Source organism: Ambystoma mexicanum, chromosome 9 (assembly GCF_040938575.1).
Source record: "Ambystoma mexicanum isolate Mex_15411 chromosome 9, UKY_AmexF1_1, whole genome shotgun sequence".
Classification (NCBI taxonomy): Eukaryota; Metazoa; Chordata; class Amphibia; order Caudata; family Ambystomatidae; genus Ambystoma; species Ambystoma mexicanum.
Window position 1 is genome coordinate 1,043,804,863 of NC_090931.1, and position 16,041 is coordinate 1,043,820,903.

At 44.3% G+C, this 16,041-nt stretch overlaps 1 protein-coding gene across 4 annotated transcripts in view; it reads left to right on the plus strand.

The window, feature by feature from the left end:
• Positions 1–16,041, plus strand: part of KCNH7 (potassium voltage-gated channel subfamily H member 7) — a 2,172,707-nt gene that overhangs the window by 1,737,886 nt on the left and 418,780 nt on the right. For all 4 annotated transcript variants that reach the window (XM_069616318.1, XM_069616315.1, XM_069616317.1 and 1 more), the window contains one exon: positions 792–991. In XM_069616318.1, coding sequence (XP_069472419.1) covers positions 792–991 — 200 coding nt within the window. The remainder of the gene's footprint in view (positions 1–791; positions 992–16,041) is intronic.

Here is a 16,041-nt window from a genome sequence, read left to right on the forward strand (position 1 = left end):
TACTCCATGCATCTGACCACACATACTGACAGTAAGGGAGACAAGAAACTAACTGGGTTATGATAAATAGTCCAATAGTCAGTGGTATTGCATTAATTCAATTTACATCCCACCCCGGAAGTCTTTAACTCATAAGAAGGATCAGGGACAAGGTCATATGTGTAGATTTTGTGAGGAAACGGATCATAAGGAAACATTAAAACATATATAGTTACAGACTGAACTAATTTCAGTACATTATACTTTGAGCGTGTTTTGCTACTGCTTGCAGCAATTACTGTGGTAGAGTGGAGGAAATTTGTCTGTGCTGCTCAGGATACTTCACTGTCAGTTTAAAAAGAAACGTTTTTGAAAGATTAGGCGGATAAGATGAAATGTATCTATTTTTAAACTAGTGTTTGCCATTTGGAATTGTGTAATGTGAATTGTTTTAAGATGTGTAATGATGAATGTATGTGAAGTATTTTAAGATGTGTAATGATAATTATGTGTGATAACATGTGAAAGTGTTATAATAAAATAAATGCGTTAATAAAAAATAAAAATAAATTGCCATTCTATGCAGACGTTCCCTAAATAACGTTTCAGTGAGAATACCATTTAATTTCATTGTTTTTAGAAATCCCTTTTTGGAGGAACAACACAAGGTTAGGATTTCCAATGAAAAAGGTCAAATTGCAGGTTGCGCAGTTCAAGCACTGTTGAGTGTTGTGATTTTGTGCTTTGAAATGAAAAGCGCGTTTGTCAGCGCAACGCGTCTAACCTACTGCGTTTCCTCTTTGCCATTGCAGCTCTAATGTACGCCAGCATTTTCGGAAACGTGTCTGCGATTATCCAAAGACTGTACTCGGGGACTGCGAGGTACCACATGCAGATGTTGCGAGTAAAAGAGTTTATACGATTCCACCAGATCCCCAACCCTTTGCGGCAGCGGCTCGAGGAGTACTTCCAGCATGCGTGGACGTACACTAATGGAATCGACATGAACATGGTACGTAGGTGGTGAAGTGGTCCAGGTACTTTAACAGGCGTCTAGTCGACATGCTTAGCCATGATCAGGCCCTTACTGAGCTTATCTGCAGGAGGACTTCCGCTTTGATGAAGTCGCGTTCACTGACACAATGAAACTTGTTTTTTGCTTACTGCTTAGACGTTGTTATTAGTGTATGGAATAAGGAATTACCCAGTCCCCCTTTTATATCACATTTTATTGATATGGCATTCCAATGGCCATATTATTCAAGCCCCTAAGAGCACCCCCCGCACCACAGTCTGCACAATGCGCACTTCATGGCTTTTTGTCCCATTAGCCAACAAAACTTTCTCTTTGAGTGCTGCACTCAGAAAAGTAGCGCAACAGTTATGTATTGTTTATTTATTTATTTATTATTCACTTGTTAGGCGCTTATACAGGAAGCAAATACTGTTTCAAAGAGCCCACAGGGCAAAAGAGAGGGGACAGTAGATGATAGACAATGTAATTACAGAAATGTTAAATAATTAATACAACAATATAAGAAGAGACAATGGGTCAGGGGAAGACTAACGTACTAGGCCTTGTGAGTGTCCAGAACGTGCAAGTGCAGAGGGGGGAGGGGTATGGGATAGGTGCTCTGGTTCTCATGGAGGTCAAGTACTATGAAGAAAGGTAAGTGCAACCTACAGTGGTGGTTTTTTCATCACCCGCTGTGCTGGAAAGTTAGCTGCAGCTGGTGCACAAACACTAATAATGACGACATAGCTCCTGCCACACTATCGTTGTTAGCTTGGGTCACCTGCACAGGTTTGCAAATGAACCAATGCCCCATATCCCTCTCCCCCAGGATGTGCAATCTGTAAGGGTACTCCCCTCTAACCCCAGATTGACCACCCTTAAAAGTGCAATGTGTTGTTGAACTGGGCAAGTTGACCATCTTCCGGTGGAAGCATGCAGAGGGCCGACTGACTATGCATATGCTCTGTTAGTAGAAACTCCTACATGCTATCTTCTTGCACATGACCCCTCGCCTCGATATGCATTGGCACCAAACGCCCACATCGATAGCTATTGACACCTCCTGCGCACGTGTGTGCAAAACGCACATTTTAAGTGATTACTCATGGCTAAGTTAGTGTTGGAAATGTAAAATACTATGGAAATGCTCTTGAGGGGAATTAAAGTCCCACCAGGAGGCTGTGCAGACTCATTTCAGCATTGTGCTTTCACCTTTGTCTGCCCAGGGATAGGGTAGAGCAGGCACATTGGCTATTGAGGGTGTGACTGCTGCCTCCCCAAGCACATGTGCCTAGAAGTACCGCAGGCATTCCTGCAGCATGGCCCCAAAGCAAACGTTTTGCAGGTGCATGCAAACCTGCTCACAGAAAGGGATTATCAATTCATTTTTGGTTTAGTAAATCAGACAATCTGCGAATTGTGTTCTTTCATACATCTTGTGTATGCATTTTGCACGAGCTGCCTAGCATCAGAGGAGCGACTGAATTGGAGATGGCGGATCAGTCACCAATCACATCCTGCTGTGAGACGAACACTACCGTTTCTGTATGGGACCTCCTCTAAGGATGCCGCATGCTTAATGTTGCTTTCAAAAAGTGTCTTGTCTGCCAACTCTGCTTTTTAGAGAGAGGGAAATGTAAGTCAGTGACCCACAACTGTAATATAGCCAATACGTAATATAGTCAGCCTCAGGAGGATAGTTCAGCGGCAACGTGCTCACCTTGGAAGCAAGACGACACAGAGCAACACAGGTTCGATCCCCGAGTCCGTGCATAGAAACCGCTGGGTATTAAGTGTGTTATAAATAACCAATCATATCATACGTTGGACACTTAGACATATGTGCATGGTTTCTCACTATTAGCCTTGCGTATGTTTCGAACTTCAACTCCCATTAGTCCTAAAAAGCATAGTCATTGATGAAGGATCCTGGGAACAGTAGTCTAACGCATCTGGATGGCCACATACTGAGTAGCCATGTTAGAGTATGACATACCTCTAATTGCTGGGACACATATGTCTAATTAGCTATGGTTTGGAACCTGCAAGAGGGAACCTTGTCAAGTCAATATGTGAGGGTGTTTCTTTAAGTGCCAAGCAATGGGTGCCTCAGAGGGGCTTTAAACCACCTGCAGCCGTACCTCAAACTTATGGCAATTTCCTATATGCCACTAATGTATGGAGATTATCCCTTCAGTAAAATGCCCAGTTTGTGGGAGTGGCACATTACCTATCCATAATAGTTTAGTGGAGTTGTAAAATAAAGGTTGGTGAAAGTGGATTTGGAATAATTAAATGTTATAATAATATATTCACTGCTGCAGCCCCGAAAGCAAAAAGAAACCTATTCGGCCCTAAAATAAACTATGTGGAATGCCTTAATGAAAGTATGACTCACAAGATGCAGCAGAAATAAAATTACGTGTTCGTGGTGAACGATCACTCTAGGAGAAGAAAACCCGTTAGCAGGAACAACCCCTCCTGGAGTAGTCCTGTATGACGCAGTTACGTTGCTGTCCACAAAATGGCCGAAGCCAAAAAGGTTTCTCCTTACTTAGGTAATTGACAACAGATGAGCGAAGAGTTTGTTGGAAATAGTTCAAGTTCAACAAAGACGAGGGGAATAATCTCTGGCAGACAACAGTAAAGACATGAAAAGAACAGTGCAGAGTACATTGAGCAGAGTCATTAAGGAATATCACCTGGATACCCAGAGAATGTATTCCTTCTATCACGGTAGTTGTTCGCTAACCTACGATCTGACAAATCTTGCCCTGAAGAGGATGGCAGATCGAAACATGTCGGCAAGTTGCAGAGTTTAGGAGTAGAATAATGGAGGGAAATGTTGCGAAGTATTTGATTTGATGTGCCTAAACATTTCGGAATACACATTGTTACAACAAAGATTATCCATCCTTATATTGAGTTATTTGTAAGTAATGAATCTTGACATTTCTGCCCTAACCACCTTACTTCTTACAGACTCGCATTCTCCGTGTGCGAAATACAATGTCTCAGGTTTGTTGATGCTCAGCGTCAGGTCAGGCTACAATCCTATCACAAAACTAAAGGAGAAGTGTATGTTGTGCAGCCACATCCAATCTCACCTGACCATTCATAAGTACGACCGTGTACCATAGATGCCATGTAGCCATTTTTAGAGGCATGACTCAAAGGTGGTTATTATTTTGGGGCTGTTCCCCTTTTTCTCTGGACTTCTCTCTATATGTTCTGCCTTGTTACAGTGCAAACAGTAAAATATGATTTTTACACAGAACCTGAAAATAAAGGTTCCTGCGTGTCCTAAACAAGACATTCTCCAGTAGCGGATGGGTGAGTGCTTTGACTGCAGTGTTTAGATCATCAGTTCAGTGGCAGAACATGAGAAGGGGGGTGGCCACCCCACCTGATTTCCCCCCCCCCTTCGTGTACGTGACTGGACCCCTACCATTAACCTATGCCCTACCCTAACCCTAAACCAGGCCATCATAAGTCCACTGAATCCTAGCAGCACTGCTTTGTTTTCTACTTTTCAGCTACATTAATACTTTTTGCTGGGTGACTCTTCTACTGAAGAGGTATTTTCCTGTGTTACTCTTCCTATGCCCCTGGCTGAAAAGTGGACATTAGGCAGCATCAACTCCTTATTCCAGATGACCTTTTGATCCAGGAGACAACAAGGGGCTCTGAAGAAGCCCCTGAAAACCTCGTCTGGGAAGCCGCATATAAGGTAGTGAGGCAACCCTGGTTCCCAGAGCCTCTCAGAATCCAAGAGCAAGGTTGCACAATGTGAGCTAATCACAGTACCAATAACCAAAAATATACCATATCTGTCAATGAATTATCCCTACATGTCATCAAACAGACCATACCAGTCTTTGAATGATTACTACATGTCATCAAAATGTTTCCTGTTGCACATGACTTTATAGTATGACAAAAGCATATCTTATAACCAAAACTCTACCGTGGGGTATTTTCCTAAACCTCAACACCTTGAGTATTCTTTTTTTTTTGGCAACAACCAAGGTTCTACACAACCGGCAAACCTGCCCCACCTCCAGGTCATAGCAATGATGGAAGTTAAGTAAAAGTGATAAGACAGTCATTCTTGTCACCTTGTTATCCAATGCCTGTTCTATCCTATATTAAACACAATGAGTTTGTTCGTGTTCGCCCAAATATGGTTGAAAGGGGTAAAAACAGATTTTGTCTGGCAGATTAAATTCAAACTGGAAGTTATTCAATCTCATACACATGGAATACTCCTTTCAACCATAATTGGGCGAACGCATATTCTAATGTTCTTGCACCAAATAAAGGCAACAGCAATACAGTCAAATTCCATTTCTTTCTTTCTTAAAGGTTATATGACTGAAAGCATTCTGTGTTACCTCTATTCAGCTTTGTCTTCAGAAAGGACGTTTTGCACTAGACTGTAAACTGTAGGTGCTAGCATCTAGGGTATGCTTTAGCAAACTAGACAAACAAGTGCAATTGATCCAATTGTGGGACAATTCAATTTCACCAATCCCTCTCTTATGGGGATTTGTCATCTGTTCCTCTTTCTTAATGATTGATGGGCAGAATTCTAAGTATCCCTGCATTATCTTCTGCGTCTCACAATACATATCCTGTAGGAGGGCACTTTGCTCTCTTCTGAATATATCCCGAGCTTGTTGAGATCCATTGGAATTACCACAGTGGAATGCAAACTTAAATGCTTCTTTGAAACATCAAAGCAATTTTCTCTGATTTAGTCGAATTATCGACTCTAGGCGACTTGGTTAAAACAGGTAAAATGCTGTACCCTAGAATGTTGCAAATATATCTTGATTATCTTCCCTCAATATCAGCAATCAGCAAGGATTATCTCAATCTCTTTTACCAGTCGGCAGCATTACAAATAATCATTGCTTGACTCCTAGTAACCTAGACCATAAAGAGAAAATGTTGAAAATAATGACATTTCATTTGCTGTTATTTTCTTTTTGTCGTGAATATTGGATGTTTTTGCACACACTTGAAAAGAAATATTGCAATACTGGGTTTTAAATCTGGAATTACAAACCTATTTTATGGGTTTTACATTTTTGGGAAAATGCATCTTTTAAAATTACTAAACTGTACACGACCTGAGAAGAGGGGGTTTACGCAAAGGAACCTGCAACAGAAAAATATAATATCCAAATAGAAATCCCATAATTGTACCAATTTGTTTGCTGTTCATTTATCGCCCAATAAAAACTATTGATAACGAAGTTCTAACACAGTCACTGGGGTCGAAATAAGCAGTGCATAAAATGAAAAAATAGTGCAAGGACAGCTGGATTCCCAACACATGACAGTATTTTGTCCCCAATTGAACATGTTCTTATTTTTCAACTGGCAATAGTCTGCAAATATTGAGTCACAGGTCTCTTATATGCTTCCTTTGGTGTCTACAGCAGGCTTGTGATTCCACTTATAGATGTGCTCACCATGGAGCAGTTCAGTGCTATTTGATCATGAAAGCCACCATCATCTCTTTGGATACCTTCAGTGGTGACAAGTACTTTATCCATCACAGGGCCACCATGTGACTGCTGATGAAGCTATCATGATATTCTAAAAATCTTTTGATCATTGTGCTGACTTTCAAGGACAGTGTGTCTGAATGTGCCGCCGCCAGTTCCTTGCTGGCAGCAGAGGCTAGATGTGCTGTACTGTACCATTCTGCATCCTGTCTGGGATATTTTCATGCAGAAGATGTTTCCTGTGTGCAAGAGACATGGCATTGTTGGCCTGGGGCATTTTAATCAATCCGAAGATGAAAGCACCACTAATGGCAGGTGCTACAACACATTATTTTAATAATCCGATGTATCACAGTTGCTTACAGTACTTGAAATATTCAGCCTGGCTGTTGCTCTGCCAGCATTAATTGTGAAACTGGTTGGGAGAATGCCAATGATCACAAACTGGTACTACTTTTTGTGGTTTTTCGGCATCTTCAAGTAATGTGTGCTTGCCTGTTCTGAGGGTCACCAAATTAGTTGAGATAAACCAGTGAATGTTTGAGAATAGATGGTTATTTTCCATCTCAAAGTAAAATGGAGTGTCCCGGATTAATGATATTTGCAGTAAAACATGTTGCAGTTTTGTTAAATTCCTGAACAGTCAATCAATCCATATTATTGACCTACCAGTTGCTCACCCTGACTATGTTAATAACACACAACATTTTATCAACAGTAGAGTTTGCAACATTGGTGTATCAAGTCAAGATGGTTAATGTATCCTCTATAGACCAGAAGGAAAATATGAACCTCTTGTAATAATTGGCAAACCCTAACAATGACTATAGGGTTTTTACTGACGTGGGAATGGCCATTCCAATATGGCCTTAACTTTAGAAGAACGCATTCAAATGCCTTCCGGAGTGAGAACAAACCCTAAGCACCCAAATTGGTCTTCATGTAATAGGTATTTTGCTAATTCTGCATATATTGCTTTTTCTCACAGTCTTTGTTCAGCAAAACATTTTCATAAAATGTTGACATGATCTCGGGACATTTCAAAGCAAAGGGCATCAGTAAATACACATACTGGCCATATTTGGCCTAGATGATGGTTTTCCTCTCTTTTGCTTCCTTGATGCCAAACAGAGTATAGGCTCCCCGTAGATCTAATTGTGTGTATATAATTGATGACTGTAGCTTTCGAGTATGATAAAGATAAGGAAAAGACAATAATGATTTTTCATGGTTTAGTTCACTGTAATCTTTACATGGTGTTGGGGACGGACCCAGGTATGCCAGAGGGACACTGGAAGTCCGTGGACTTGGAGGGCCCAACACCCTCCCCAGCATACACGGAGGACTCAATGGCAAGGTTCATCACTGACAAAACCAAAAGAAATCAGAACAGGAAAAAAAAATATCCATGCACATCTCACTCTTCCTTGGCTCGCAGGCTGGTTTTACTTCCAAATGGCGTCAGCACTTCGTAACAACTTGGGCCAAGTGATTGGGTATTGAGTATTCTATTACCTATATAGGACATTAAAGATGTTATTCTACTGGCCCCCGCATGTCAGGTGGTTGGCCTGTCCCGTCCCCATGATGTCTATCTTCTACATTGTTGCAGAGTAATGGTCTCATCATTGGCTCATGTCCGCCTTCCATCCACCCATGGATGATAAACTGTGATTGGTCTGCGCTGTCACCCCCAGGCCTGGGACTTGAACTAGCTCACAGCACCCTGTGCACCTCTTCAAGGTGATGGGAATGACTAGGTGTCTGCATTGTAATTTGTGTGTACCACCTTTTTCTCACGAGAATGTGCCTCAGATGTTGCAACAAATATTGCAGTCTGCGCTTGTTTTCAGCTGGAAGCATCTCCTTTTACCATTGTCGATCACTGTCCACTGTCTGCTTCGGCTGCGTCACGTGTTGAGAGACCACGCATTTGAGCTCTGCAGCTCTGAATTATGGGGATTTATTAGTATTTTCTGCAGCTGGTCCCTTTGTCGTCTATAGATTGGAATGACATCCGTATCTGTTGACCTTGGCTGCGGGTCCTGTTTCACACGTCTTGCTCTCTGTCCAGCCTGAATCACTTCTACTCGTCCCTTGCTCAGAGGCCTGAGGACTGCTGTAAATTTCCTAAACTTTATAATGCGGTTTCTACAGTGCCCATGCTATGCTATGTTTCCATGGGTTAGTCACACTTGGTTCTGTCAGGTCCCATAGGTGCTCCTGCAGTTCCATAGGTTTATTCACGTTTAAACATCTGCAAACCTTGCTCAGGATCTCTTGGCTTGCGTTTTCTGCATTGCTGCATGTGGTTACTGGCAAAATGATAAAAGCAGTGACAGTATGTATATATATATATATATATATCTGTCCTATAACTATAGAACTGTACACTCTTGTTCTTCATGTTCATGTATTCGAGTGCATGTTTGTGTCCCAAACTGCGGATGGCATGTGTCCTTCATGTCTAATGCTGTTATGTCTTGTCTGCAACGACGTCCGCAACCTGGCTTCTTGGTGCTTAGTCCAAGCTGTCCATACCGATGTCTCTGATCATGGCCTGTGGCTCTTCATCCATGCATGGATAGATCTGTATGTCCCGTGGTCGGTATGGCTGGCTGAGGGAAAATCTCTTGATGTACTTGTCAATCGTGGGTCCATTGGGAATTCATCCAAAATAGAATGGGTGATTGCAGTGTTTTCTGGCCTTCTTCCTTGTCATGACTTTAGTAGGAGGATGGGGTGGTGGTGGTGGACTTCCCCGTCCCTCTTCAGTCCGCCCTCTGGTCAACCGGTCAACCACATCCTATATGACAGTCCTTTTGCTCTTGGCTGCCATATCTTTGTTATTCCTCTGAGGTACCCATAGTAGTTTGTGTGATCATCAGTTCATGTAACAGCACACTCCTTAGGGGTTACACCAAACCCACTTCCCTTCAAAGTTCTTCACATTGAATGGGTTGTTCAGATTCATTGCTCCAAGTGGGAACAGTTCGCATTGTGCTATTCTTTCTCTTATCTTGTTCCTTTCTACCACAATCTCGTCCTTTGCTCATCCTATATCCACATCCATCAGGACCTTCAGCCCGATACCTTACTCTGCTGTTTTCTTGCACCTTGCCATGCAGATTTTAATCCCACACCTCGATGTTGCTGCCAGTACTGATGCCCCTATTATCACATTTAGTCCGTCTGACAGCCATGATGGCATCCATGACCATAGGTATGCTATCCAGCTCTGGTCCTTTCCTGTCCCCCTTGCTTCTTCTTCCATTTTGGGATGCATCCGCACCAGCTGCACCACTGCATCTGATAGTGTTCCATTATCTTCATAGTTGGCAGGTATGAATGTGCAACAATAACTCCCTATCGTTGCACAAACTCCTCCTTCCCTGGCTGTGAGGAGGTCCAGAACATATCTATTCTGGAGCGCCACCAACCTTATTGCTCAGAGCTCTTCCTTTATTGAGTTGAACCCATTTACAGTGGAATTAATCATAACCATCAGCGCCCAGCGTGTGATCTGTAACCACTTTGTGTTGGTATACATCTGTACAGATGGTATTATTGATGCAAAGAACATTTGTGTCCTGCTGAACAGCCTGTGTTCTGCCAGAATTTCATCTAGTGCTGTTTCTGATTCTTCTGAGAAGTAGTGTCCTCCTCTCTTTACTCTGCTCAATTCAGCTGGTTTCTCTGCTTTGGCTGTTGGTACCACTTTGATCAACCTATCCTTTCTTTTGTTATTGTCCATCTTCGGGAACTCACTGAGCTTCACATCCTCCTTTAGGAATGACCAACGGAGGCATGTTGAGGTGTACCAGTGAGCAAACTCCTCCCCAGTTGGGTGGCAGTTTCTTGTATGCTTTTGATCCGCAAGCCAAGTAGTGGTCCATCAGTACTGCAGTTCCTGCCTTCATAGCTGCGTGTTGTTCAATGCTTCTGCATCCCACCTTTTTGTCACCTTCAACTTCACCATTGTTCTGGTAGCTCAGTGCTGGTGTCTTCAGAGATATTATTGGCATCAGACCAGCTTCATTGTCCACCCATGTCGGTAGCTTTGCACTTGCGTACCTTGTTCACTGGTGACTGTGCTAATGTCAGTGTTTGCCTCCTTACACTACATCCTTACATCCATCTTCTGTGTACACTTGCCATACACTAGCCTCTGTGGTCTTTCCCAGCAATTTAGCTCTCCTCCTGTCTCCTTCACTGTTGACCATGGACATGGTAGTTCCTTCAGGGTAATAGTCTTTGTTTCTCCATCAGGCCCATCAGTTATGTACTGTATAGCTTAATCTGACTGCCGATAATTGCTCATTATGTCCAATGTCTTTATGTAATTATCTTCATACAGGAACGTTGCTTTAGACATCCATCTCATCGTTGCTGTCTTCACTTGAAATCTTCCTTGATTTGTCACCATCAAGAGATACATTAGGCATTGTGCTCTTGCTGCTGGTATTTCTGTTGGTATGAATGCTCTGGAGGCACTCATGGCATAGGGGATTATGGAGCAGACATAACAGTTCTTCCCGGTGGTTTCCTTACCTACTTTGGTCATGTGTTTGTACCACATGTTATTAGACACTTGAGCAGTGTCAGTGAGGTACAGGTCTACCCCCTTCATGTCTGTGTCAGCACTGCGCTTACCTCTCCTTACCCTATCAGCAGTGTTCTCCTGTCCACCTGACATGGTTGTTCCACCTGCTCGGGTTGGGGGAATGTTAGTAGAGGGTACAGCGATAGCACTAGCAACGCAAGTAATTTTCCAAAATATGAATACAATAACATTGCTAGGAATAAGTAAAACCAACAGTACCATCACATTTTTTAATATGTCATTCATTTTCACATACGCTGCTTGATCCTTGCAGTTTAAAGATACATTTGCCCATCTGAAATGCGCAAAGAAAATGTGTTACTGTGTTAGTGGTGTAAGTACCTCTTAAGCCCCGCGGATCAGATAATCACTTATGCCGAAGGCAAACACTTCTTCCCCCACCTTTCTTACTGATGGGTCTCTCTGTGTGGAGAGGGTGGGAGGATTACCATGTGCGAGCTGTGGGTATGTTTGGGCCAATTACTCTAAAAAAGGCAAGATAGTACACTCTGGGGGGGATCGGTCTGCGAATCTGCTTGGTCTCCTCACAGTATGAACAAATTGGTTTGAGAAAGTATCTGGGTGATGGGCAGAGGGCAACATGGACAACCATCAACAATTACATCAGCTTTCACGTAGATTGTGTGCGGAAAAGAAAAATAACAATAGACAGTGTGCCCTAATCTGTGTCCACAAGTAGTCTGGTCTCCACTTCTGCTGCTCGCAAGCACGTGACCTTTGGATGTCCGCCTCCTGATTGTGTAAGTTCAGAATGCGCTTGTAGCTCTCCTAGGTGCTGAACATTGGCCCTGTTTGCCAGGGTGACCTTGTTGCCAGATGAGGCCGCTGCTTTGTAGGCATTGACATCCGCCAAGTGGTTCCAGATCCCCCTCTATTTTGACAGTGTGGTCGGCCACTTTCTCCACGACGTGTGGACCCGTAAACCTTGGTGCATTCCAGCGCCGGACAAAGTTTCTGAGGAGGACAATGTCCCCCACATTCACAACGTTTTTAAATCAAGAGTCTGGTGGTCTGCTGTCGTAGTTTCTCTCTTCGCTGGATAAAAGAACTGCTAGCCACCAAAGAAGTAACATAGTCATGCATCTTTTGCCCTAACACATGTGCACTACTCTTGCAATCCTTCAGTGCTCTTGTGGGAGGAGCCAGGGGGAGATGCATGTGCCATCCCATCACCACCTCATGGGGCGTTAAATGGTGGTAGGACGCAGGCTTATTGCGCAATGCAAATAGTGCGAGTGGTAAGCAGTGCAGCCAATTTCTCTTTGTGCTCTTCTGTGTCTTTGCTATGCACTCCTTAGGGAAGCTATTCAAGCGTTCACACACCCCATATGCTTGTGAGTGGTACGCACAGGCAAACTTGTGTTGTATATCCTACAATGCTGTTGTCATGATGCCTACCCCCGGGGAACCAGACCAGGTCCAGCAATCCCGGAAGCAGGCATCACGTTATTTTGAGCAAGCCCAAAAACCCCTGCTAGGGGCTGTTTGGGTGTGGTCCTGGCGCCTATGGTGCCAGGCTCATATGAAGAGTCAGTCCTGGCACCATAGGCGCCAGGCTCATAGAGAGGAATTTACCTGATGCACACCAGGCTGCAGAGCTCCAAGCCAAACGAGGCTTGGAAGGGACTATTTTACCTAGGGACTATTTTTTTACTCAGGTGGGGCTGGGGAGGAATACTTACCTGGGACTACATTGGAGGGTATTTAAACCACGCCCGAAGAGCAGCACACGCTTTGCATTATTCTGCATCCAGCAGCGTAACGCTCACCGTGCCTGCAAGCCTGCATCCAGTCTTCTGCCACGCCCGCCTCGAGTCTGCAGCTCCTAGAAAAAGGAAGGAACAGAAGGAGAAAAGGTTAGAATAAGAACAAAACCTTCGATCCTTACCTGAATTCCAGATCCACCATGCCTTTGAGCTGGAAGAAGAAGCATTTTACTTGCGCCGCCTCGCCTGCTGCAGTGCCGCGCTGAACTCGCCGGCCTTCGCAGCATCCTCACGATCCACTGCATCCTTCTGCACGTTCCTGCCGCATTCTGGCACCTAAGGGGAACACAAGAACAGCAAAGGTGAGCCAAGGGAATAAACAGAGGCAATAGTAACTACCCCCATAGACTTACCTGATTACCGCCGGGGGTACTATTCCTCTTCACGGGTCGTTGCAGTCTCCATTGCATCCTCGCCGTACCCCGGCCCCTAAGGGGAACAAAAGGACAACAAGGTGAGACAAAGGGACAAACAAGGGGAACTCTTCTCACTGCAATAGACTTACCTAATTTTACCGCCGGAGGCATTATTCCCCGAACTTCACATTTTCTCACCACACCTGAATAAGGGAGCAAGCAACGGGTTACATTCTGGCCTTATTTTATTGAACTGTGTAGGATAAGCCAAATCCTTACCTGAACTTCGTCAGCTACCACAAGGAACTCTTCGCTGGGGTGAAGCTGCTAACTGCAAGGAATCGGACAAGAGTGAAAGTCAGACATGTGAACTCTTACGAACTACATACTTTTCGGAGTCAATATTGTTCTGGAACTCACCAATTCCTTCGAGCCAGTGAAGCAACTGGTTATCAACGCGCCCCTGCGCTCAATGCAGGATGGAGAGCTCATCTTTTCAAACCATCAGGTGAGACTATAAGAGGGGACATCAAAGGTGATCTGTGGGGAGAACAGCGGGGGTGGGGGGATTTACGCTCAACTCCATGAGTGGTTAATTCCCTTTCTCCATTTGCAGAAGAATATTCCTAAGGCCAAGCTAACGAAGCTAGGTGGGCCAGTCCAGTCCGTCATCTCAGCCCTACGTGTCACATTGGTGGAGACCGCAGCTGTCCAGTCCAGATCGACGCCTCTGTGGGAGCCAGGTGAGCGAAACAGAACACGAAGCCTACCCACAAATTCCCACCCGGGCGTTATGGGTACCTCAGAGACTGAACAATTGGCCCAATTACTAGGGGAACTGAGGGCTGAAGTGCATTCCGCCCGTCAAGAAACCAATGCTCTTAGGAGAGAACTGATTTTGTCAAAGGAGCGTACTGATGACCTTGCTAGGCAACTATTGCAAAGCCAGGCTGGACAAGCACCCCTACCTAGTTCCGGGGGAAATCCAGCTCCTGTGTTATCGAGTAACCCTGTGCAAATAAACCTACCAGGAAATATTCCATTAGCTCCACCCTAACGCTTTGCCGGAGATCCCAAAAGGTTCGCCGTGTTTATGAACCAATGCCGCTTGCACTTTTTATTCAGACCTGGAGCCTTCCTAAACGATCAAGCCAAGGTAGCCTTTGTATTGTCATATCTCAGCGGCAGTGCAGCTGATTGGTCAATTCCACTAGTTACTCAGGATGACCCAATTCTTCGGGATTTTCAGGGCTTTCAAACTAGCATGGAAAGACTATTTGCCCGGCACTCCCAAGGACAGGCCCTGGATAACAAACTTTTGTCCCTATGACAGGGTAACCAGGACCTTCTATCCTACATCGTGACCTTTAATAGGTTGATAGTGGAAACTGGATGGCCTGAGGTGAAACGAATCACGTTATTTCATCGAGGGCTTCGAGGAGAACTCAAGGATGTCTTGGCTCAAGTTGTGAACCCACCTAAAGACTGCGCTGAATATATAGACTTAGTGGTCCAGTTAGATCATAGACTTCAGAACAGAAAGGCTGATCGAGCCAAGTTTGAGAATCGGGTGTTGGTCAAAACCCACGCTAACCCCAAAGGAGCAGATGCTTCAGGACCCATGCAAATCGGAGAGGTTAAAGGACCCTTAACCCAGAAGGAAAGAGAAAGGAGACGGCAAATGCAATTGTGTCTATATTGTGGTACTTCTGGGCATTTTCTACGGGATTGCCCTGTAAAACCACCCAAGAAGGTGGTAGGAGCTACTGATAAAAGCCATATGGAGTCAGACTCAGGAAACGACTACGCCCGACAAGCGTAGAGGTCCGCTTGCCGAGCTTGAAGAAGGATAGTCAAACCTTGCATTTCATCATACTAATGGTTCTCGTAGATCCAGGGCAGCCATCGTGTATGCACGCAGTAAGGGCATACATTGATAGCGGGCCATAGGAAACTATGTGGAGTATGAATTGGCTTCCAGGATGAATCTACCTCTCTGCCGAAAAACCACCTCAGATGTCATCACCACAGTCGATGGAACTGAAATGGCCTCTCGGCCTGTAACTCATTCCACCGCAGAAATGACACTATTGGGTCAGGATGGGCATCGAGAGACTATTGTGTTTGATCTAATCAAAGCACCACAGTTCCAAATAATACTGGGGATACCTTGGTTGGAAACACATAATCCTTGTATTGATTGGCGAGAGAAGAGAATAACCATCCCGGATTGTGCACAAACCTGTTACCCAAAGAAAAATCAGAACACAGGCCTGGCCACAGTAACCACCGCAGTCATGCAACTACCTCCAGAATACCAAGAATTTCAGGATGTCTTCCAAAAGGAACAGGCAAACACCTTACCTCCTCACAGATCGTACGATTGTCAAATTGATCTCATACCCGGTGCACAACCCCCTTGTAGCAGGATCTATGCCCTTACGGAACCTGAGAACCTTCACCTACGACAATACTTAGACCAGTATCTTGCCAATGGCTTTATTCGCCCATCCAAGTCCCCTGCCTCTTCAGCTTTGTTCTTCGTGCCCAAAAAGGAAGGTGACCTCAGAACGTGCATAGACTACTGCGCATTGAACCAGATAACTGTCAAGAACCTATACCCATTGCCTCTGATCCCTGAACTACTAGACCAAGTGAAGGACGCCTCTATATACACTAAATTAGATCTCCGGGGGGCATACCATCTGGTACGTGTAAAAGAGGGTGACGAATGGAAGACTGCTTTCCGCACTAAGTATGGGTTATTCGAATACCAGGTGATGCC